This window comes from Oncorhynchus masou, chromosome 23, assembly GCF_036934945.1.
Source record: "Oncorhynchus masou masou isolate Uvic2021 chromosome 23, UVic_Omas_1.1, whole genome shotgun sequence".
In the NCBI taxonomy this organism is placed as follows: Eukaryota; Metazoa; Chordata; class Actinopteri; order Salmoniformes; family Salmonidae; genus Oncorhynchus; species Oncorhynchus masou.
In genome coordinates, this window is record NC_088234.1 from 30,638,433 (window position 1) to 30,663,624 (window position 25,192).

Genomic DNA, 25,192 nt, shown 5'->3' on the forward strand with positions numbered 1-25,192 from the left:
ACACACACACACACACACACACACACACACACACACACACACACACACACACACACACTACTGGGCATCCAGTTTCACTCCAGACTCACAGTTCAATAGGTCAGAGGCCTTTGAGTCACTCACACACACACACACACACACGCACACACACACACACACACACACACACACACACACACACACACACACACACACACACACACACACACACACACACACACACACACACACACACACACACACACACACACACACACACACACACACACACTACTGGGCATCCAGTTTCCACTAAGCATGTATAATGAAGGTCCCACTGCTTATTTAGCGAGTAACACTCAACTCACACCGAGGCTTGAACCCACAGGACCTCACCGAGGCTTGAACCCAGAGCACAACTGACCGCCCTCTGGAAGTATCTTACCAGTTGGCGGCACTGAAAAATGTACAATTCGGGCAGCGCGAGTAGCGACACTTCAGGCTGAGGAGTAAGTTTCACACATCCCCATGTGCTACAAATGCTCCGTATCGTAAGTCAATGCCCTATACAGACTAATAATACTAACCATGAGCTAACACTTTCTAATGTCTTCGAAAGCCAAGTCAACAAACAGATTACCGACCATTTCGAATCCCACCATACCTACTCCGCTATGCAATCTGGTTTCAGAGCTGGTCATGGGTGCACCTCAGCCATGCTCAAGGTCCTAAATGACATCATAACCGCCATCGATAAGAAACAATACTGTGCAGCTGTATTCATTGACCTGGCCAAGGCTTTTGACTCTGTCAACCACCACATCCTCATCGGCAGACTCGATAGCCTTGGTTTCTCAAATGATTGCCTCGCCTGGTTCACCAACTACTTAGAGTTCAGTGTGTCATATCAGAGGGCCTGTTGTCCGGGCCTCTGGCAGTCTCTATGGGGGTGCCACAGGGTTCAATTCTTGGGCCAACTCTCTTCTCTGTATATATCAATGATGTCGCTCTTGCTGCTGGTGAGTTTCTTGTCCACCTCTATGCAGACGACACCATTCTGTATACTTCTGGCCCTTCTTTGGACACTGTGTTAAGAACCCTCCAGACAAGCTTCAATGCCATACAACTCTCCTTCTGCTCCCTCAAATTGCTCTTAAATACAAGTAAAACTAAATGCATGCTCTTCAACCGATCGCTGCCTGCAACTGCCCGCCCGTCCAACATCACTACTCTGGACGGTTCTGACTTAGAATATGTGGACAACTACAAATACCTAGGTGTCTGGCTAGACTGTAAACTCTGCTTCCAGACTCACATCAAACATCTCCAATCCAAAGTTAAATCTAGAATTGGCTTCCTATTTTGCAATAAAGCATCCTTCACTCATGCTGCCAAACATACCCTTGTAAAACTGACCATCCTACCGATCCTTGACTATTTACAAAATTTTGTGCTCCTTTGCACCCCATTATTTCTATCTCTACTTTGCACATTCTTCCCCTGCAAATCTACCATTCCAGTGGTTTTTACTTGCGATATTGTATTTACTTCGCCATCATGGCCTTTTTTTTGCCTTTACCTCCCTTATCTCACCTCATTTGCTCACATTGTATATAGACTTATTTTTCTACTGTATTATGTTTGTTTTACTCTATGTGTAACTGTGTTGTTGTATGTGTCGAACTGCTTTGCTTTATCTTGGCCAGGTCACAATTGTAAATGAGAACTTGTTCTCAACTTGCCAACCTGGTTAAATAAAGGTGGGGGGGGGGGGGGAGAAAACAAACACATGCGGTTGACTGTGACATGTTTGTGATGGATTTGATCTCGGAACGATGACGTGTCTTCTTTAGGGAGTCATTGAAAGTCTTTGTGTTGGGCCTAAATAGCTCACTCCTACTGTGTGTTTCATCCACTTGCCATTTGTGAGAAGGCTATTTGATTTAACATGGTAGCCTATGCTTGAAAACAGGCTATTGTTAATTTGACAGCCTTATTGTGCGTACGGGGATAAAGCACATCCTAACAACACTTGATTTGATTGAATCTGATTCCATAAGTGCAGCAGCAGGCAGGGGAGCTGCTTTGACACATTCAAAATGAACAAAGGATACGAGATAAATGAAGGAGAGATGAGAGGAAGAAAGCTCAACCATTTCCGTTACAGGAGAGGAGAGGAGCGTACAGGCCACACCCTCTCTCTGCTCTGTACTGAACTTTGGGGATTATGTGATGGTAAACTGGGTTAACCCATTGCATAATCCACTCCGCTCAACAGACCCTGAGAAGAACTGAAGCATTTAGAACAGTGATTTGTACAAGTAACCGGTAATCTGAAATGGAAATATGTGCTCAGCCCTTCTCTCCTCTCTTCATTAGCGCATCTCTCCTCTCTTCATTAGCGCTTCTCTCCTCTCTTCATTAGCGCTTCTCTCCTCTCTTCATTAGCGCTTCTCTCCTCTTTTCGTTAACGCTTCTTTCCTCTCTTCATTAGCACTTCTCTCCTCTCTTCATTAGCGCTTCTTTCCTCTCTCCATTAGCGCTGCTCTCCTCTCTTCATTAGCGCTTCTCTGCTCTCTTTGTTAACGCTTCTTTCCTCTCTTCATTAGCACTTCTCTCCTCTCTTCATTAGCACTTCTCTCCTCTCTTCATTAGCACTTCTCTCCTCTCTTCATTAGCGCTTCTCTCCTCTCCATTAGCGCTTCTCTCCTCTCTTCGTTAGCGCTTCTTTCCTCTCTTCATTAGCACTTCTCTCCTCTCTTCATTAGCGCTTCTCTCCTTTCTTCATTAGCGCATCTCTCCTCTCTTCATTAGCGCTTCTCTCCTCTCTTCATTAGCGCTTCTCTCCTCTTTTCGTTAACGCTTCATTCCTCTCTTCATTAGCACTTCTCTCCTCTCTTCATTAGCGCTTCTCTCCTCTCTTTGTTAACGCTTCTTTCTTCTCTTTGTTAACGCTTCTTTCCTCTCTTCATTAGCACTTCTCTCCTCTCTTCATTAGCACTTCTCTCCTCTCTTCATTAGCACTTCTCTCCTCTCTTCATTAGCACTTCTCTCCTCTCTTCATTAGCACTTCTCTCCTCTCTTCATTAGCACTTCTCTCCTCTCTTCATTAGCGCTTCTCTCCTCTCCATTAGCGCTTCTCTCCTCTCTTCGTTAGCGCTTCTCTCCTCTCTTCGTTAGCGCTTCTTTCCTCTCTTCATTAGCACTTCTCTCCTCTCTTCATTAGCGCTTCTCTCCTTTCTTCATTAGCGCTTCTCTCCTCTCTTCATTAGCGCTTCTCTCCTCTCTTCATTAGCGCTTCTCTCCTCTCTTCATTAGCGCTTCGGTCCTCTCTTCATTAGCGCTTCTCTCCTCTCTTCATTAGCGCTTCGGTCCTCTCTTCATTAGCGCTTCTCTCCTCTCTTCATTAGCACTTCTCTCCTCTCTTCATTAGCACTTCTCTCCTCTCTTCATTAGCGCTCTCCTCTCCATTAGCGCTTCTCTCCTCTCTTCGTTAGCGCTTCTCTCCTCTCTTCGTTAGCGCTTCTCTCCTCTCTTCGTTAGCGCTTCTTTCCTCTCTTCATTAGCACTTCTCTCCTCTCTTCATTAGTGCTTCTCTCCTTTCTTCATTAGCGCATCTCTCCTCTCTTCATTAGCGCTTCTCTCCTCTCTTCATTAGCGCTTCTCTCCTCTTTTCGTTAACGCTTCATTCCTCTCTTCATTAGCACTTCTCTCCTCTCTTCATTAGCGCTTCTCTCCTCTCTTTGTTAACGCTTCTTTCTTCTCTTCGTTAACGCTTCTTTCCTCTCTTCATTAGCACTTCTCTCCTCTCTTCATTAGCACTTCTCTCCTCTCTTCATTAGCACTTCTCTCCTCTCTTCATTAGCACTTCTCTCCTCTCTTCATTAGCACTTCTCTCCTCTCTTCATTAGCACTTCATTAGCGCTCTTCATTAGTGCTTCTCTTCACCTCTCTTTTCAGAGACAGACAGTAGGAGTGTCAGCATGCTATTTAGAGTGTTAGCATGCTGGCTGTCCTGCCTGGTTACTGAAAGAGATGTATTACTCATATTTATTATTACTCAGTCATTTACATTACTTGTCATGCTTAGGACTGGTTTTTATTTACTTTCAATGGGTGATGACGGTCAAAATCATTATCTTCACTGTCATATCTTTATCATCATATCTTTATCATTCCCAATCTTCTCTGAGTCATCCTCCAGCCAACTCCATGTCCTTTCTACTAGGTCACAGGTCACACGAGGATGTTTGATGAGTCTATGTTGGTGCCAGTGTGTCCCAAACGTCACATTCTCTGGCACCGGGAGTAGAGGCAGAGGGGATAGGATTCTATCTGCTACATACCAGAACATACCAGATCAGAGTCTTGACTGCATACCAGAACTCCTCCTTTCCAGGCTAAATCCATCCCCTAAACCTTCCCACCATGTTTGGCCCAATCCCCAATCCCCGTACGGGAATTCTGCCCACTGTTAATGTACAGTGGTTCCTCATTTAAAAGTTGCATCATACCGCAGTATAGTCTGCTGAGGTATGCTGTGAAATGTTTCGGTGAGTCGCAGTGCTTGCCATTAATGCTAATTTGAAACACCAGGGAAAGGTCTTTGAGCACATCTACTCCATCTTGATATACAGTATCTACATCATGACCTATTATAAGGTTGTTTTGATTAATATGTGGATTATTATCAAGGCACAAGACGGGAGAATGGTCGTGGACAGGCAAAAAGGTCAAAACCAGATCAGAGTCCAGGAGGTACAGAGTGGCAGACAGGCTCGTGGTCAAGGCAGGCAGAATGGTCAGGCAGGCGGGTACAAAGTCTAGAAACAGGCAAGGTTCAAAGCCGGGAGGACTAGAAAAAGGGAAATAGCAAAAGAAGTATGGGACAAACACGCTGGTTGTCTTGACTAAACATACAAGACGAACTGGCACACAGAGACAGGAAACACGGGGATAAATACACTGGGGAAAATAAGCGACACCTGGAGGGGGTGGAGACAATCACAGGAACAGGTGGAACAGATCAGGGCGTGACATTATAATAAATTGTCATATTTATATGGGGTTGATGCATTTGTCAGGGCAAAACAGGTCTGTGATATTGAATTAGACATTTCAAATTGTGGTCTTGTGTCAGGTGAACTGTTGTGTCCTCATCTTTTGGGCTGATAATTTAGTTCAAGCATTTGTTATAAAAAGAAGTAACCAAGGGAGCCTTGAGTAATGAAACAATAAATGAACTGCAACATGTTGGCTGAAGCAGTTGCAATCACGAATGCATGCAACTGTTTTTTTCTTGGCTGTACAATTATTGTATTTGTTGTGCTGTTCCAAATAGTCTGAACTTTTGAAATGATGAATTTCCCTCTCCCTACTGCCAATCGGCAGATATCTCAATTCTTATTAGTCAATGCCCATCACGTGATCGGGTCCTTCTCACAGGCTTTGCAGCTTCGAAGTAGGCTACAAGTGAAGACAGACCGATGCAAAGGTGTGCGTATATTGAAGATGTTAGAAGAACTGTCCACATTTACTTTTTGTCAGCCAACAAGATGAGTTGGCCTCACAAACAGAAAAAGTACTAGCCTATGTCAATCTACCAACCCTCCATAGTAGAATAGTTGGCCTATTCTATTGGTCAGTTTGTCCTTCTGTGCGAGAAATAAATATTACAAACATACTCTGGGAAAGTTGTGGGACACGATAGATCCCAAATGAATACAACCACTGTACATTAAAAAAAACGTTGAAAAACAATGAGGCTGATGCAACAGATCACAATGTTTAGCTTTGTTTGGTTCTGAGAATATTCAAATATACTTATTCATGTCACTGAGGGAGTGCTGAGGTTTAGAGGGTCTACACCAGAAGTTAATGGTTATCTGTAGGAGGAAGGTATTATTTTGTGTGTGCAACAAAAGCTTGGAATGTGTTGACTGCAGGGGAGCGATTACATGTGGCAGGCATTGATGACGGGAGAGAGCCATGGATTGGTGATGGAGGGGGGTTGAGGTCAGGTCAGGTCACCTTAAGGGAGAAATAAAAGTTTATGGCCCGTATCACTCGTGTCCTGCCTAGCAGTAAAGAACAATGTTTGTACAGATGAGTAGGAGGAGGCTCAGCCTATGAGGAAGGGTTAAATATCAGTGCTTGTGTGAAAATGTTTTTGTCTAATGCAGCTGTATTGATCCTCTGGGCAGAATACACTTGGTTAAGCTTTCCTAGTGCCCGTAGAGTTCTTTTACTCTGAGGATTAGAACCTAACAGCTTCAAATGCTATTTCTTTACATTATAAGCGCAGCAGTGTGCGCACTGCAGTAAGAGCAAAATGCAATTAGCGGGAAAACACCATTCTTAAAGGTGCACCGCAAATGTGAGCGATTTCATACGACGGAGATGAAAATATCCTTCAGAAATGTAGAAAGAGGGAAGATCTAAAGATTCAACAACAAGCATGGGTTGTTAATATGACTAAGATTGTGTCTTTGGCTGCTGGACAACGAAATAAAGTTGAGTACGTGAGAGAAATACTGATTTCAATTGCGTTTCAGGAAGTGTTTACAAAATATTACCCGTAACAATCCTATGGTCGGAAAATGGTAAGACAAGCCTTGTAAAAATGACAAAAAACCGTCTTGGTTTTAAACCATTACGTTCATGGTTAAATAGTCTCAACATGTTGACTGCCTCCACTCAGATTGCAAGATTGGTGATGTTGTAGTGTGCAACAGGCACTGGCCTTACAGAACAACGGTGACTCAAGTGCGTCAACAGAATCAAGCCTTTAGACATTAATAATGGTCCTACATTATATTTGTCAAACATGACTGGCGTTTAACCTAATATATATATACAGTGGGGCAAAAAGGTATTTAGTCAGCCACCAATTGTGCAAGTTAAAAAGATGAGAGAGGCCTGTAATTTTCATCATAGATACACTTCAACTATGACAGACAAAATGAGCAAAAAAAAAATCCAGAAAATCACATTGATGGATTTTTAATGAATTTATTTGCAAATGATGGTGGAAAATAAGTATACTTTTTGCCCCACTGTGTATATATATATATATATATACAGTGGGGCAAAAAGTATTTAGTCACCACCAATTGTGCAAGTTCTCCCACTATATATATACAGGAGGGATGGTGGCTGATAATGGGCCTCTGTACGACTATGTAGATATTCCATTTAAAAAATCTGCCGTTTCCAGCTACAATAGTCATTTACAACATTAACAATGTCTTTAAAAAACAAGTACATTTCTAAGTGACCCCAAACTTTTGAACAGTAGTGTATATATATATATATATATATATATATATATATATATATATGACTACTGTTATATATATACACTACTGTTCAAAAGTTTGGGGTCACTTAGAAATGTCCTTGTTTTTTTAAAGACATTGTTAATGTTGTAAATGACTATTGTAGCTGGAAACGGCAGATTTTTTAAATGGAATATCTACATAGTCGTACAGAGGCCCATTATCAGCCACCATCCCTCCTGTGTTCCAATGGCATGATGTGTTAGCTAATCTAAGTTTATCATTTTAAAAGGCTAATTGATCATTAGAAAACCCTTTCGCAATTATGTTAGCCCAGCTGAAAAGTGTTCTGCTGATTAAAGAAGCAATAAAACTGGCCTTCTTCAGACTAGTTGAGTATCTGGAGCATCAGCATTTGTGGGTTCGATTACAGGCTCAAAATGGGTCAGAAGCAAAGACCTTTCTTCTGAAACTTGTCGGTCTATTCTTGTTCTGAGAAATGAAGGCTATTCCATGCGAGATATTGCCAAGAAACTGAAGATCTCGTACAACGCTGTATACTACTCCCTTCACAGAACAGCGCAAACTGGCTCTAACCAGAATAGAAAGTTGTGCCCTGGTGCACAACTGAGCAAGAGGACAAGTACATAAGAGTGTCTAGTTTGAGAAACAGACGCCTCACAAGTCCTCAACGTCAATAGTGAAAAGGCGACTCCGGGATGCTGGTTACACTTCACAATAGGACTCAACTCCGACGGATGGCAGCATCTATCTGTAGTCTAAACTGTGGCACAAATTGTGGGATATTTCACACCTAGCCGAGATATTAGACTATCCTTTTGCAAATTAATGGAGGTGTGAATGTTTCTGCTTGAGCATCTCTCTCCTCTTGCACTAGAGTCCTGCATCGGACACAATAATCAGCTGGTGGTGGTCCCGGAGTTGAGAGAGAACTTGGGTAAATACAATGGTGCAATTACACTTGACATGTGGATGCTGATTTTTGAAAAATAGGCTACTTTTGCCTTACAGTCCATTACATGAACAAAAGAGTGTTTGCTCTTGGAGAGGGTACTATTCGCCACGGAGTGGGACAGTTCCCAGCTCCAAACTGCAGATACCATAAAGCCAGCTATTGTGAAAGAATACCTTGTGGATCTTGTTGATTTCCTCTATCCCCTCAAAGAGGCCACGCTTGCCTTGGAGGCAAACAAACAGCCTACTCTTCACCTGGTAATTCTGTTGTTCCAAAAGATAAAGCGTCATCTACAGATGGATTTGTGGTGTCAGAGAGAAGCCAGCTGCGAGCCTGCGACCGGGCACAGTGGAAGACATCCTCTTCCTGCACAGCAATTTGAAGAGATCTGAGTATTGAATGGACTGTTTTCCAAGTTATTGATTTAGTGGCTTTATTTGTTGGCTATTATTATTTGGCTCTTTCAAGGCGTTTTGGGTTGTCAATGTGCCACAATGCATTGTGAAAATGTTAATGCATTGTTCTTAACTCATGACATGGTTTCTGTTTAGCAAAATGTTGCATGGACAAAAGGAATAATAGCCTGCTGTCTGTCGGTAGTCATAGAAACAATTAGGCTAAACCAATTTATGTTATTTTGTTCGGGTAATGGATCGACTCGTGGAGCTCATTAGAGGCGGCTTCTTTCTTCAATATAATCATTAATTCAGAAGGTTAAACCCATAGGTCTTCAGTGAATTCAATTAAATGACCAGGTTCCTTTTTTTGTGAGGTTGTAATAATCCCATGCCTTCTGGGGATTTGATCAAATCCAAAAGTTATGGGCGGAGTTAGGAAGTTGGTTGTCAGAAGTATTACGATGGAAAAGTATTTTTACTCCGTCTGTCTGCACATTTCAAGACGTGGCATGTGAGGGCGCAGGGAGATCTGTGCGGATTAACTTGGTCAAAACATTTTTATTTATTGAGATCCAAAGCCAGAGATGAGTGAGTCACTCAGCTTTAGGCTGACAAAATAGCCTACTAAATATGCCAAGCCTAAACTGATACGTTAAATTGCCTAAATAAACTAATAACAAACCAAATGAAGGTCTTGAAAATACGGGCAACCTTTTTCCGTCCTTATACCAACGCTGGACCTTCATTCAGTTTCTGCTTCACGTCATCAAAAAAGGACTCCATGTTTCAGAAACTCACTTTACATAGAGGGGCATTCAGTCTCTCCACACTGTGCTAAATAAAGCTAGTTTGTAATCTTCAAATTCTTTCTGTCTGATTTTCTAGGGGGAGAATCCGGAAAGCATAATCAGTGTTCTAACTCCCACTTGTGATAGTGTGACGCAATGGTCGGAATGAGCAATTTACCACAATATGCCGCTATCTACCACAAAGTGTTGGGGCATAACCTCACCACTTTTAAATGAGGAACCAATGTACCTGACCTGCGTTTTTTGTGGGGTCGACCTGGGTAATCATCAACATCATCACCATGAGCCTGCACCACTTTAATGGCTGACTCAACCTCCACTTCCCCTACATTTCCCCCTTCCTTATACAGATAAATCCTTTCTGGCGTGGTCTGTGGTCTGTGGGCGACCATCTGCTGCAGGTATACATATCAATCTGTGAAAGACAAGCCTGCTGTAGACTTAGGGCCTTCACTCTCTTTTTCTCGCTCTCTCTTTCCCTCTCTCAGGAGAGTGTGAGCGAGAGACCGAGAGAGAGAAACAGAAGCGAGCGAGATGTCGGTTTCAGGTTACCCACGCTGCTGGCAGAGGGTCAGGTGGCTCTAGGGTGGCGCCAGGATTGAAACACTCCTTATAGTTGTTTCCTAATTCCTCTGGCCCCTTTAGGGACCTGGATCAAAGAGAGGGAGGTAGGAGGAATGCTCTGTAGAGGACTGACTGATAGCATAGTTTCACAGTTCAACCCGGTTGCATAAAGAGAAGCACAACTATAGACGGTCTCCAAACATAAAATAGAACCACTGTATCAACTCACAGACCTACAAGCGACACAAACTGTTGTCACCACATCACACAGCACATTGTGTTATGTACAGTATGTTCCCTCGTAGTGGACCCTTTCTAGTCCAATCACTCGAAGACGTGTTGGAAACAATGCTTGTTGCCTCATGTCCGGCAGCTTCCAGGTTTACCCGGCTGGCCCAGAGTGTTATGATCTTATTCAGGACAAGGTTCACATGCAAGCACACACACACACACACATGCACACAAAAGCAACTCTGGACAGGGTTCACGCATTGTCATCCCACAGGCCCGGATATTAGAAAGCAGGCTGCATGTGCCACATTCTAGGGTGGCTCCGACCAATGAGGATTCAAGCTTCTATTGGAAAATATGTCCACCACTTCCTGAGCAACATTCAATGGTTATTGTTTGGCAGCTCTTTTATTGGGATGGTGCTTCCCTGGGTCAGGTTGCTTAAAGGTTGTCAGAAGGTTGTAAAGAAGTTGCAGTGGGCCACAAGGATTCCCCTGGTGTAACACGGAGCAGCTGAAACATCACTCGTTCTTCCTCTCCTTCCCTTCTGAGAAAAGAGGGAGTGAAGAGAAAGGAACTCACTTTGTTTTATTAAATGACTGGAGAAGGGATTGAGCTTTCCAGCGGGCGTGTCCAGAGAGGGACGTCAAGGGGGTTTTGTGTATTGTGTGTTGTTGCCATGGTTAATTTATTGTTTCTGTGGTTATTAGGTTCGAGAGAGACAGAGATAGAGACAGAGACAGAGAGAGACAGAGACAGAGAGAGACAGAGACAGAGACAGAGAGAGACAGAGATAGAGACAGAGAGAGACAGAGATAGAGACAGAGAGAGAGAGAGACAGAGAGAGACAGAGACAGAGAGAGACAGAGATAGAGACAGAGAGAGACAGAGAGAGAGAGACAGAGAGAGACAGAGACAGAGAGACAGAGACAGAGAGGAGAGTTTCAAGTTGTAATAGTTGTATGTACAGGATACACATGGGGCTCTATTTTAACAAACCTAACGCAATGGTAAATCTAAGTGCAGACACTAGCGCTACAGGTTTGGGGGGGGTGTCAGAAATCATTTTGCTATTTTCACCATCACAATTATCGGCGCACTTGCTGGGGTTGGCGTGAAGGGCTGGGTTTTGATGACTATTTACGGTCTTTTATGTATTCCCTTGGAATCAACTCCAATTCCAATGTTAGTCCGTTCTGTGTTAAATGGCTTACAGAAACGAAATAACAAAATGTAGACCTACCTTTGCTAAATTTGTATATATATCTAAAAAAAAATTGTTTTCACCCATTTGCAGTCCACATTCTTCTAAGTAATTACATGGCTCCAATGGCATTCACACTGATATAGGGGCTCGGCCTACTGTAAATTGAATTATAGCTGAGCATGGACATGCCAAACATTGTCAATAAGAAAGATTCAATTAATTATTGATAAGGCCTAAAAAGAGAACAAATCGATTCTAATCCAAACGAAACAACGTAGGCTATATCACACTTACAGGCACCATCATTTCTCTCAGTGGGCATATAATGTTAAAACGACGCAGACTATGGAGGGTTTATACGCACATCCACACTTCTCTCAGTAGCTGGACAAAGATCCAATATGAATAGAATGTCCACTCGCTGTTATACTGCTCCCAAATAGACCTGTGTTTTATGACCATAATCAGAACCATCTTACAGATCAGAGGACAAAGCCCCACGGACGTTGTCACCATCAAACCCGGAAGGTGAATCGTTGTAATAAGTTTGGTTGTAGTAAAAAAATGAGACGGAAAACGAGCTATTTTGACAGGTTACAGACGGCCTCTAAATACAAGGTTCCCCGGTATTCACCGGGGTACTCATGTCTCGTTTCATACAGGGCCTGGATACATAGCCTCACATCGCGGAAGGGGTGCATGGCTAAACGGGACCTGCATGGCTAAAACAATGTGGGCCTACGATGCATAGATAAAAAAGGGGAATGTCAGGTCACTGTTTTACTCCTCGCAAACTTGATATTTTAATAAAGCTTTGGTTTTTTTAAGATGAATTTCCAGTCGGTCTCAGGAGCCAGACCCTTTATCGACAGATTTGACTCGTGTGATTACATTGGGCAAGATGGAATAAGTCTTAATTAAGAGGAGGGGATGCTATGCTTGGTTTTTAATCAAATAAAACGAAATGGGGAAAAAACGTTCCTTTTCTGTGTTTCTAAATATGTCAATATTCATGCCATAACCAACTGTTTTACCATTAAAACCAGCTTTTGGTTGGTCTTAAATATCCCAGTCAGCGCTGCCTGAAATTAGCACTTTGGATCATGTTTTTAAGGACACACCTCTAATATTTCCACCCCACGAGCAAGCTGATATAAGATGGGTAAATTGCTGATCCTGGCATTAAGGCTGGAAAATGCCAGTGCACCAGTTTTTACATGGTGAAATTGCTAACTAACACTAGTGCCCTCTTAACACCGGCCGAAAATAGAGCTCATGGTATTCACCGTCCAACAATTTATAGTACAATATTTACACATGTATCAGGGAAGGGTGGATTGGGGGGCAAATGTTTAAATTGTGCAGTATTAGCAAGTATTAGCAGTAAGTAAGAGTATCAGAAGTTGTGATGTGTGTGTACTGTAGCGTGTGTGTGTGTGTGTGTGTGTGTGTGTGTGTGTGTGTGTGTGTGTGTGTGTGTGTGTGTGTGTGTGTGTGTGTGTGTGTGTGTGTGTGAAAACAAGAGGATGTGTAGAACAGGCTCTTTTGCGTAGAACAATGTTTGTCCTATGACTTGTTCCAGACTGTCACTCAAGCTCTCGGTGCTCAGTGTTGGCGTTATCTACTGTGTCCTTATCCCCCTCTCTTCTTTGGGCCTCTCCTCATGAATTTCAGCTAGAGTTAGCCATCTGTACCACCCCCTCATGCAATTTAGCCCTGATGACAACGCACTGCTGTCTTTGATCCTATGTCTAATTGTGTTCTCCTTTCTTTCTCTCCCCCTTTTCCCCCTTCTGTGCAGTGTGTGGCGTTGACCTGGCCCAAGGGGGGTTCTTTGTGCGCCAGGGGGAGTACATCTGCACCCTGGACTACCAGCGGATGTACGGCACGCGCTGCTTCAGCTGTGAGGAGTTCATCGAGGGAGAGGTGGTGTCGGCCCTGGGCAAGACCTACCACCCACGCTGCTTCGTCTGCGCCAGCTGCAAGTAAGAGACACACACACACACTCCTTGCATGCGTACATACACGATGGCAGACACACACACACAGGGGTGGGGACACACACACACACACACACATCACCAACAGTGGTGGAGACACACGCGAGGGAACACACCCCTACAGGATACTCAGACATACAGACAGATGGGTGCCCACATTCAACTGGGCATGTGGACGCTTTGAAGAAACTCCCAATACCGTAGTTTGCCCTGCAATTCCTAACTCATTCAAATTGAATACTGTATGTGTGTATACTGTATGTGTGTGTGGGAAAGTGGTTTTATCAGGCCTTGGAAGGTAACGGGAGCCTCTTTCGCACTGAAGCAGGAATGTTAAGTGTGTGGTCAGGAACTCGCAGGCCACTTATTTCTAGAGCAGTGTTAGGTTTCCCACGAGTGTGTGTGTGTGTGTGTGTGTGTGTGTGTGTGTGTGTGTGTGTGTGTGTGTGTGTGTGTGTGTGTGTGTGTGTGCCTGGGTGGGCGGGGGGTTGTGCATGTGCCACGTGTTTGTGTCATACACAGTGTTCTTGTGTGGGATTTGAGGGTGCAACATGATCCGCAATTCCTTGGTCCAAAAACATCTGATTAGTGTTAGCACTCTACCCACCTCACCCCACTCTCTCTCTCTCTCTCTCTCTCTCTCTCTCTCTCTCTCTCTCTCTAGTGTTAGTCAATGGGGTGAGACAGGGATGCAGCTTGAGCCCCACCCCTTTCAACATTTATATAAACTAATTGGCGAGGGCACTAGAACTGTCTGCAGCACCCGGCCTCACCCTACTAGAATCTGAAGTCAAATGTCTACTGTTTGCTGATGATCTGGTGCCTCTGTCCCCAACCAAGGTGGGCCTACAGCAGCACCTAGATCTTCTGCACCGATTCTGCCAGACCTGGGCCCTGACAGTGAATCTCAGCAAGACAAAAATTATGGTGTTACAAAAAAAGGTTCAGTTTGCAGAACTACAAATACAAACTCCATCTAGACACCGTTGACCTCGAGCACACAAAAACCGATACCTAAGCTTTGAATGATGAGGGAGAAAAAGGGCCTTCTATGCCATCAAAATTAGGATCCCAATTAGGATCTGGCTAAAAATACTTCTGGGGCCTGCTCACAAATCAAAAATTCCCAAAATGGGATAAACACCAAATTGAGAATTCTGCAAAAAACATCCTCCTTGTACAACGCAAAACACCAAATAATGATTGCAGAACAGAATTAGGACGATACCCGCTAATGATCAAAATCCAGAAAAGAGTCGATATGTGTTATTGCGGGTATAGCAAAATGCTTGTGTTCCTAGCTCCAACAGTACAATGGTATCTAACAATTCACAACAATACACACAAATCTAAATGTAAAATAATGGAATTAAGAAATATATAAATATTAGGACGAGCAATGTCAGAGTTGCATTGACTAAAATACTGTAGAATAAAGTATATACATATGAGATGAGTAAAGCAGCATGTAAGCATTATTAAAGTGACCAGTGTTCCATTATTAAAGTGACCAGTGTTCCATTATTAAAGTGACTAGTGTTCCATTATTAAAGTTACTAGTGTTCCATTATTAAAGTGACCAGTGTTCCATTATTAAAGTGACTAGTGTTCCATTATTAAAGTGACCAGTGTTCCATTATTAAAGTGACCAGTGTTCCATTATTAAAGTGACCAGTGTTCCATTATTAAAGTGACCAGTGTTCCATTATTAAAGTGACTAGTGTTCCATTATTAAAGTGGCCAGTGATTCCATGTCTATGTACATTATTAAAGGACCAATGTTCCATTATTAAAGTGACAGCCATCTAAGGTGCCAGGGTTCCATTAAAAGTGACTAGGTTCCATTAGTGACTAGTGTTCCATTAGTGATGGCTTATTTAACAGTCTGGTGACCAGTGTTCCATTATTAAAGTGACCAGTGTTCCATTATTAAAGATGTGTTTTATTAAAGTCTCCAGTGATCCCAGCTTTGATGCACAGCCTCTGGTGCAGGGTTAACCTTCTGGATGACAGTCTGGTGGCCTTGAACAGGCCCAGCTTTGATGCTGTACTCAGGAATATATACAGGAATATATACACATTCTGTTTATTTATTTTCCCTTTTGTACTTCAACTATTTGCACAATGTTACAACACTGTAAATACTGTAGCCATACTATAACATTTGAATTTGAAAGATTTTGTGAGTGTAATGTTTTCTGTTTGTTTCTAATTGTTTATTTTACTTTTGTTCATGATTTATTTCACTTTCTTTGGCAATGTAAACACATGTTTCCCATGCCAATAAAGCCTTTTGATTTTAACTGAGAAGGCGAGAGAGAGATAGACTCCTGCAGAGTTCGAGGTGTTGTCTGTGGCTTGGCCATATGTGTGTGTGTGTGTGTGTGTGTGTGTGTGTGTGTGTGTGTGTGTGTGTGTGTGTGTGTGTGTGTGTGTGTGTGTGTGTGTGTGTGTGTGTGTGTGGGGGGGGGGGGGGGTCTGCCTCCTTATCTTAAACCTCAGGAACAGTGTGATGTCATGTCGTTGGGGATATGAAAGTGTATATGTATGTGTGTTTGTAAGTGTGTCCACATTCTTGCACATGTGCGTGTCTCCCTATTCTTGACCATCCACTTAGTCTGGCTGTGACAGTGTGACAATGTGACAGTGTAGTCCTAGATACCAGTGCTTTCTCCGTGGGGGTGTTGCATAGAGCAATGGGTGATAAACACAGCATTATATCAGCTCTCACCGACTTCTTTAATGACCTGTTCCTTTTATTTCTTATTTTATTCGTAATTTTTTTTTTAAACTGCGTTGTTGGTCAGGGGCTCATAAGGAAGCATTTCACTCTTGTATTCACTGTTGTATTTGGCACATGTGACTAATAAAATGTGATTTGATTGGATTCCGCCAAGGCAACACGAAAATCCACTGACAAATCTGTCTTAGGTGACAGGTACACTTCACTGACTGACTATAGCTAGCAAACTAGCTCGATCATAGAGCTCATTAGCTGCATTATGAGTGATGATTATTGACATAGATGTTTATTCCCCAGACATACGAGTGTCTAATCACATCACGCCAGTATCATTTGCTTCAACTCATAAAAGCCATGTCTGTAGCATGTGTTTTGCCCTGAGCCATCGTTCTTTTTTTTTGTCCCCGATCGATGTCACCCTAGCATTCTGTGGCCCGGAAATGGCGTCTTCGTAAAAGGAAGTAGAAATGACAGCCAAAATGTAGTGGAAGCAAGACAAAAAAATGTTGTTGATGCTCATTTTTTTATTTTTTTTATTTTACTAGGCAAATCAGTTAAGATCAAATTCTTATTTTCAATGACAGCCTAGGAACAGTGGGTTAACTGCCTGTTCAGTGGCAGAACGACAGATTTGTACCTTGTCAGCTCAGGGATTTGAACTTGCAACCTTTCAGTTACTAGTCCAACACTCTAACCATTAGGCTACCCTGCCACCCTGCTGCGCCTCATGAAGCATTAATTAGCATTCTGAGTGGTATGGTTTATATGGAGACATTTTCCAGTCACCTTTAATTCTGCAGTGTCATGACAGACATTCTTCAGTAACACTGCTCCCTTCCAGGACATTATGTGTGGAAATGTGTTCATTATTTGTGTTCAGGGCTACATCTCGTATAATCTGACGTAGTGGACATTTCAAACATACAGGTATAACACAAACAAAAGCACATTAGCGTCCACGGAGATAGTGCATTCTGTTGAGTGACCTGAATCTCTGTGCTATTGTGACATCGTACTTGTGTTGTGAACTGATGGTGTCTTGCGTTGTCTGTTGATTGATAGACAGCCGTTCCCTGCCGGTGACCGCGTGACATTTAACGGTAAAGAGTGTATCTGCCAAAACTGTACAGAGCCCCTGCCTGCCAACAGCCCTGCTCCCATACAGGCTGTCCACAGTAAGTTACCCTACATTACACTACACATCCTCATCTTTCTTCTGACTATCACTCTCCCTCAATCTACATAGCCTATACAGTATATACTGTATCTCTTGCTCCATCACTTCCTAACACTTTCCAGTCTGTTTCTTTCTCTCCTCCTGATACATCTCTATATATTTATGCCTGTGTCTTTCTCTCCTATTCCCTTCTCTTATTCCCCCGCCCCCCCTCTCTTTCTTTCTCTCTCTCCCTTCTCTCTCTGCCCCCCCCCTTCTCCCCCATGTAGACTGCTGTGGCTGTGGGAAGGAGTTTAAGAACGAGCAGTCCCTGGTAGCGCTGGACAAACACTGGCACCTGGGCTGCTTCAAGTGTAAGGTGTGCAACAAGGTGCTCAACGCAGAGTACATCAGCAAGTGAGTCCCTCGTGACCTTAACACCCCCTCAACACCACAGGGTTGTTCCACCTTTTGAAAAGTGTAGCTTGGTCAAGAAAACCTTTTGATTTCATCTCATTTGAACATTCTGTCATAAGGAGCACATGCCAAACTTCATAAATAACACCTTTTTCCCATCTCAAAAGTAACAGGTTTGGCCATAACAGGGTTGACCGTAACAGGGTTGACCGTAACAGGGTGGACCGTAACAGGGTGGACGAGTTCATTTTAAATCAGCTACATATCCCCTCGTGACAGGGAGAATGGACGCTTGTTGTGTGAAACAGGGAGTTGGCGGTTGAATGCAAGCTTCACAAAAATGGTTCTATTGTAAAACATTTCCAGCCTGTCTATCGATGGGTAACATGGTTGATGTGTTACGGTTGACCCGCTCAGTTCTCCACCATAAAACACCGGAAAATGGCCGAAAAGAATAGAACCAGCTCACCAGCTCTTCCACTATGATTTGACTATTAGATGTTCACTGTTTCACCATATTAAAACGAGAGTTCAGTTCACGTAACAGGGTTGACCTTAGAATGAGGGACAGACGTAAAATGAATCACTCATCACATTAAATCGATTTATCATTTTCAGAAATGACTTTGTCAAAACTGCAAAAATAACTCAGGTTTTATAATGATAGTGAAAACTTGGAGAAATTGTGGGGTTAAGTGGGTTAAAATATCCCTGTGAGTCACAGAGGGTGCACAGAGTGACAGGACAACATGTTGAATTTTACCACTTTAGCAAATCTTTATTCATATATAAAAAATCGGTTTGATTGAATTCTCCATGTGGTCTAAATGAAAGGGCACGTCATTTAATATAACAAACTTCAAATATCAAAGGGACACCAAAGGCAGTCGTTTCGTGGAACAACCCCTCAGCAGGCCTTAACACCACCCCAGGAGCACCACGTCCCACCCCAACACCTGTCCCTTCCGGACCACACCTCTCACCCTTCCAGGTGGCATCCCAAATGGCACCCTATCCCCTACACAGTGCCCTATCTTTGACCGGTCAAAAGGAGTGCACTGTATAGGGAACAAGCCATTGAAAAAAAGAGTGGAGAGAGTGAGTGAGTGAGTGAGTGAGTGAGCAATGATCTTTTCTCGGTGCTCACAATTCTTTCCTAGTCTGTGTGTGTGTTCCCAAGTAGCACCCGATGGGCCCCGGTCAATAGTAGTACACTATACAGGGAAAATAGGGTGCCATTTCGGACAACATCTCTCTCTTGGGTTTCCATCTATTTTCACAGTTCCAGAAGATGCTCGACCTGATATGTGACGTGCGTTACTCCGCAATTCAAGATAGCTCTCGTTCTGTGTCGGTTTGTGTCACTCTCTCTCTTTCTCTCCGAAGCGTCCGAAGGTCACGCAGTATGTATTGAAAGCTGACGGGGGGTGGGATCTCTGACGTGTGTGTGTGTGTGTGTTTTTACTAGGGATGGGATCCCCTACTGCGAGGTGGACTACCATGCCATGTACGGCATCCAGTGTGACAGCTGCAAGAAGTACATCACCGGAAAAGTACTGGAGGTAGGACGCGTTATAACACCTATATGTCACTTTTTATCTGCCGACGGAGGGATGGAAGGATAGATGTGTGAAGTGGAGGTACGAATCGACCCACCTGAGGTCTTCGAAGCCCAAAAAAGGTTCTCAGCTGTCGTATATGGATGGAACCGCTTGGCTACACATGTTTCTGTGTCTCTCGCCACTGTTGCATTTGCGCCGGCTCAGTATGGTTACTCACTCTTCTCCACAGACACGTTTCCAATCCGTTAGCGTTCACAGTATTGCATCTCTGCCATGTCTGTGACAGTAAGACTCCGGGTAGGAGTGTACCATAGGCACAGATCGAGGATCCACTTACCCTCTTCCAATCGTCACCTCAACCATTCGTGGGAGAAACACTAAACTGACCTTAGATCAATGTCTAGCGATACCTAAGCCACGTTAGCCTGTTGTCCTGTGGGACGAGACTACAGATATCCCGTATCTATGGCTGCATGTTTAATTCACTCTATCTCTCCCTCCTGGGTATCCTCTCATTTCCCTCTTTTCTCTCTCTCTTTCTCTGGGCTAATGGCTTTGACACCTTCCAACCCCTCCCCTCTCTCTCTCTTCTTTCTCTCTCTCTTCTCTCTCTCTCTCTCTCTCTCTCTCTCGTCTCTCTCTCTCTCTCTCTCTCTCTCTCTCTCTCTCTCTCTGCGTATCTTTCTCCCTCTCTCTCACCCTCTCTCTCTCTCTCTCTCTCTCACTCTCTCTCTCTCTCTCTCTCTCTCTGTCTCTCTCTGTCTCTCTCTCTCTCTCTCTCTCTCTTCTCTGTCTCTCTCTCTCTCTCTCTCTCTCTCTCTCTGTCTCTCTCTCTCTCTCTCTGTCTCTCTCTCTCTCTGTCTCCCTGTCTCTCTGTGTCTCTCTCTCTCTGCGTCTCTCTCTCTCTCTACTCTCTCTCTCTCTTCTCTGTCTTTCTCTGTCTCTCTCTCTGCGTCTCTCTCTCTCTCTCTCTCTGTCTCTCTCTGTCTCTCTCTCTTTCTCTCTCTCTCTCTCTCTCTCTCTGTCTCTCTCTCTCTCTCTCTGCGTCTCTCTCTCTCTCTACTCTCTCTCTCTCTTCTCTGTCTTTCTCTGTCTCTCTCTCTGCGTCTCTCTCTCTCTCTGTCTCTCTGTCTCTCTCTCTCTCTCTCTCTCTCTCTCTCTCTCTCTGCATCTCTCTCTCTCTCTATCTCTCTCTCTCAACTCAATTCAGTTTAAAGGGCTTTACTGGCATCTCTCTCTCTCTCAGCATGCATGCACACCACTCTCTTTACTAGAATCTTCTCTGTCACATAAACAAGACTTTAAGGGATCCATTGCTGAATACCGCTGTGGTAGAAAATATGCCAACCAAAACACATACCTCAAAACATTATTCATATAAGATAAGACAATGGTATTCGATCACATAATGTTGACTGCAAATAGATCAAGGTTTTGGAAACAGAAGCGCGCGTTCTTTACATCCTTAACTGTAATGTATTGTATTTGTCTCTGAAAGTGACGAACAGAGATACTGTTTAAACCCGCATCAGCTAATAGAAGAGAGAGAGAGAGAGTGAGAGAAAGAAAGAAAGAATGAGGGAGAATGAGGAAGAGAGAAAATGAAGGGAGAGAACAAGGAAAGAGATAGAGAGAGAGAGAGAGAGAGATGGAGAAAGAGAAAGAAAGAAAAACAGGAGAAGAAATCAACGAGAGATGTGAGATGACTTCAGTGGAAAAGAGGTCTCGTTTTACACCGGTGGAGTGGAGGGTCACAGGATACTCTCTCGGCGGTGAGGGAAATCGGGTAACAAGGGTAGGCCCAAGCTCTGAGACGGGGTCTTGGCCTCCCTGTAACCCTCATTGACGAGGACACAAATATGGAAGAGCAAACAATGATCCCCCTTATCCCGCTCCTGCTCTCTCACATCTCTCTCTCTCTCTCTCTCTCACCTCTCTCTCTCACCTCTCTCTCACATCTCTCTCTCTCTCTCTCTCTCACCTCTCTCACCTCTCTCTCTCACCTCTCTCTCTCACCTCTCTCTCTCTCTCTCATATCTCTCTCTCTCTCTCTCTCTCTCTCTCTCTCTCTCTCTCTCACCTCTCTCTCTCTCTCTCTCTCTCTCTCTCTCTCTCACCTCTCTCTCGTTCTCTCTCTCTCTCTCTCTCTCTCACCTCTCTCTCGTTCTCTCTCACACGCTCTCCTTTCATAAACATGTATCCGGTTGCCAGGCTCTGAGAGACTGGCGAAAACATAAGAAACATAAGAAATATAATGAGCGCGCTTGTCTCTTTCATCTTGCATAGCATTACATCATCACACAGAATACATAAGAGACACACAGTAGGCCTGTATGTAATTGTCCCGGATATGTGCTTCAGCTGCTGTGGCCTGCCAACCTCAATCAAATCAGTCACAACTGAATAGCTGTGAGGCGTCTGCGGGGGGCGGGGTGTGGGGAGGGTACGTTTTTGTTTTTGTGTGTGTGTGTGTGTCACAGGGCTACTGCACAACAATGTGCGTAAGGAAATGTGGCTTCCTCAAGGCGGTTTAGCACACCAGCTGCAACCCCCCCTCAAAGCAAGATCAGCAGACAGAGATAGTGAGCTCCACCCAGAGATAGCTCTGCCATCTATGGGCAGAGGGTCCCACCCAGTCAGTCACCGGGCCTGTCGTGCACTGAGGACTCTGCACTGAAATGTCACGGCATTTGGGGTTGATTAACTCATTGAGCACAGGGGGGGGGGGGGGGGTTAAGCCAATAGAGGGGCCTTAGGGAGGCTTAACCTGAATGGAGTTTGGGGTCTAAAGGAAGATTGGTAGAACATGAAACTGGTGGAAACTATTGTAGTTAAATGGTCTGATTAGGGTCTAAGAAGATGTGGGTAGTATTAAATGGCTCGTGTCAAATGGGTTTATAACTATAGAGAGTCGTGTGGACAATCCATAGAGAGAGGGTGAATAGGGCCACAGCGAGCGTTGAGGAGGTAAGAGGGAGAGAAGGATAAGGTTTTAGGGCCACAGCGAGGGTTGAGGAGGTAAGAGGGAGAGAAGGATAAGGTTTTAGGGCCACAGCGAGGGTTGAGGAGGTAAGAGGGAGAGAAGGATAAGGTTTTAGGGCCACAGCGAGGGTTGAGGAGGTAAGAGGGAGAGAAGGATAAGGTTTTAGGGCCACAGCGAGGGTTGAGGAGGTAAGAGGGAGAGAAGGATAAGGTTTTAGGGCCACAGCGAGGGTTGAGGAGGTAAGAGGGAGAGAAGGATAAGGTTTTAGGGTCACAGCGAGGGTTGAGGAGGTAAGAGGGAGAGAAGGATAAGGTTTTAGGGTCACAGCGAGGGTTGAGGAGGTAAGAGGGAGAGAAGGATAAGGTTTTAGGGCGGTGTCGATCCATGTAGGGTCGGCTGGTTTGAAGACAGGGCAGAGAGAGAAGACATTGTATTGCCCATTGTTCTCTGTGCACCCAACCACCCCTTTTCCACTGCAGTGTGTGTGTGTGTGTGTGTGTGTGTGTGTGTGTGTGTGTGTGTGTGTGTGTGTGTGTGTGTGTGTGTGTGTGTGTGTGTGTGTGTGTGTGTGTGTGTGTGTGTGTGTGTCAGCCTTGTTGCTCTACTCTACCTCTCTTACCAAAATCCATTCTGAGATCACTTCCCCTGCCTTCCAGCTTAGTCACAAACACTGTAGGGGAGAGGAAGAGAGGAAGGCAGAGAGAGATGAATATAGATAGACGAAGGGAGGGAGAGAGAGGTCGATCGAGAGAGAAAGGGAGGATAAGGAGAGGGAAGAAAAAAAGAAGAGCGAGAAAGGGAGGAGGAGAATGACGAGAAAAAGGAAGAGAGAGTAAGAGAGAGAGAAAATTGCAGACTGATTCCTGACCTGCCCTCTCGTCCCTCTAGCAGTTCAGAGTCTGGTTGCCATTCTCACTTTTCAACACATCCACCCGTCACTTCAATGTCAGTAACCAAAGCACAACGGTATCAAACTCACACCTCAATTTCAAACCTCCAACACGGCAACCCATGACAAAGCCTCGTCCATAGAAAATGCCTACTCATAATTCAAAACCAAAATGCCTACTCATAATTCAAAACCAAAATGCCTACTCATAATTCAAAACCAAAATGCCTACTCATAATTCAAAACCAAAATGCCTACTCATAATTAAAAACCAAAATGCCTACTCATAATTAAAAACCAAAATGCCTACTCATAATTCAAAACCAAACCCGGTCCAAATGCTAGCTTGCTCTCGCACAGAGGAGACAGAGAAGTTGTTAGAGAAGCATTATCTATTTCCGTCCTCAACCCTGCCATACTTTCCTTGTTTGAATAGGGATCCAATTCCAGCCTGTTATCTCTCTCTCTCTCTCTCTCTCTCTCTCTCTCTCTCTCTCTCTCTCTCTCTCTCTCTCTCTCTCTCTCACTCTCTCTCTCTCTCTCTCTCGCCCTCTCTCTGAAAAAATGCTAAACTGACTCAAGATCAGTGCCGAGGGCAGGGGTGTCAAACACATTTTGACCCAGGGGCCGCATTCGGTCTTCAAGGAGGTCCGGATGGGCCGCACTGAAAGTGTGTTGTATTTCCTCGCCATTACAATTTTCAGCTGGACATCGAAATTCCCAAAAACGATGAAAATTGTAATGGCGAGGAAATACAACACACTTTCAGTGCGGCCCATCCGGACCTCGTTGAAGACCGAATGCGGCCCCTGGGTCAAAATGTGTTTGACACCCCTGCCCTCGGCGCTGATCTTGAGTCAGTTTAGCATTTTTTCAGAGAGAGGGCGAGAGAGAGAAAGTGAGAGAGAGAGAGAGAGAGAGAGAGAGAGAGAGAGAGAGAGAGAGAGAGAGAGAGAGAGAGAGAGAGAGAGAGAGAGAGAGAGAGAGAGAGAGAGAGAGAGAGAAAATGTGGTCTAGATTAAATGGAAAAACAGAGCAAAGAGTGGGGAAAGAGAGATAATGTCACGGTGTTTGCAATAAACATGTTGTATATGGAGAGAGACACATATATGGAGGCAGAAAGGGAGGGAGAGAGAGACAGAAACTCCTGTCAGCTACCCTACCTAGATGCAATCCACACCATGACATCATGTCATTATGGACACATGCATCATCTCTACCACCTCCCAACAGCTCATGAACGTGTCACGAATAGCGTGTCATCCGACGTTAGCATCTCAATGTGAAGCCGTTCATGTCACCATGGTTATCAAACCGCATAGGTTGCTTACAGGGTGGCGGGATGGATCTCATGTCTACTAATAGAGTACGTGGCTGCAATAAACATGGGTGATGTCATGTAAACATTGGGCCGGTGTTCCCTTTCAGACGCCTCGATTAGTTTCACGAAGGTTCGGATGGCCCTAACTGGAGACATAGTTAGTGATCGCGTGGCCAACCCGCAGCATTATCTGCTCCGTGCGAGCCTAAACCGTAGCGTAGCTTGTACCAGAGCACCCCCTTGTGCTCAAGTTGTAGCACTGCACTTCCATTTTGTCGTCATCTTCGTGTTCATTGGATAAGCTGGCCGAATGGGAATTAGTTTGGACACGCTCTAGGGGACGTTTCAAACAGCAGTGTGTCAGCAGCCTGTGACACCAATACAACTGTACATCCAGGTAATGCCTCTATAAGTACTTGTCTTCATATGTGTTTCGTCTGGTTGTGGATATACTTGTGTCTGGGAATGAAGGTTATCGGTGTATTGCCGACGAGAAAAAAAACATCCGTCTCACTTTCGAGAGGAAAGACAAAATGTTTTCTCAATCAACTGTGGATTCTTTTATTCCGCCTTCTCCCATTTGTCCCGTCCTCAGTGTTCTCCGTCTCGCCGTGGATCTCCAAGCTCGTTTCCTCGTGCTCAATGTCATTCCTGACCTTTGTAACTTTGTAACCTTTGAC

The 25,192-nt window shown here is 44.3% G+C and overlaps 1 protein-coding gene across 1 annotated transcript in view; it reads left to right on the plus strand.

The window, feature by feature from the left end:
* LOC135510734 (actin-binding LIM protein 2-like) overlaps positions 1–25,192 on the plus strand; it is a 75,204-nt gene that overhangs the window by 18,396 nt on the left and 31,616 nt on the right. The window contains exons 3-6 of the mRNA XM_064931899.1: positions 13,243–13,426; positions 17,247–17,359; positions 17,631–17,757; positions 19,226–19,319. Coding sequence (XP_064787971.1) covers positions 13,243–13,426; positions 17,247–17,359; positions 17,631–17,757; positions 19,226–19,319 — 518 coding nt within the window. The remainder of the gene's footprint in view (positions 1–13,242; positions 13,427–17,246; positions 17,360–17,630; positions 17,758–19,225; positions 19,320–25,192) is intronic.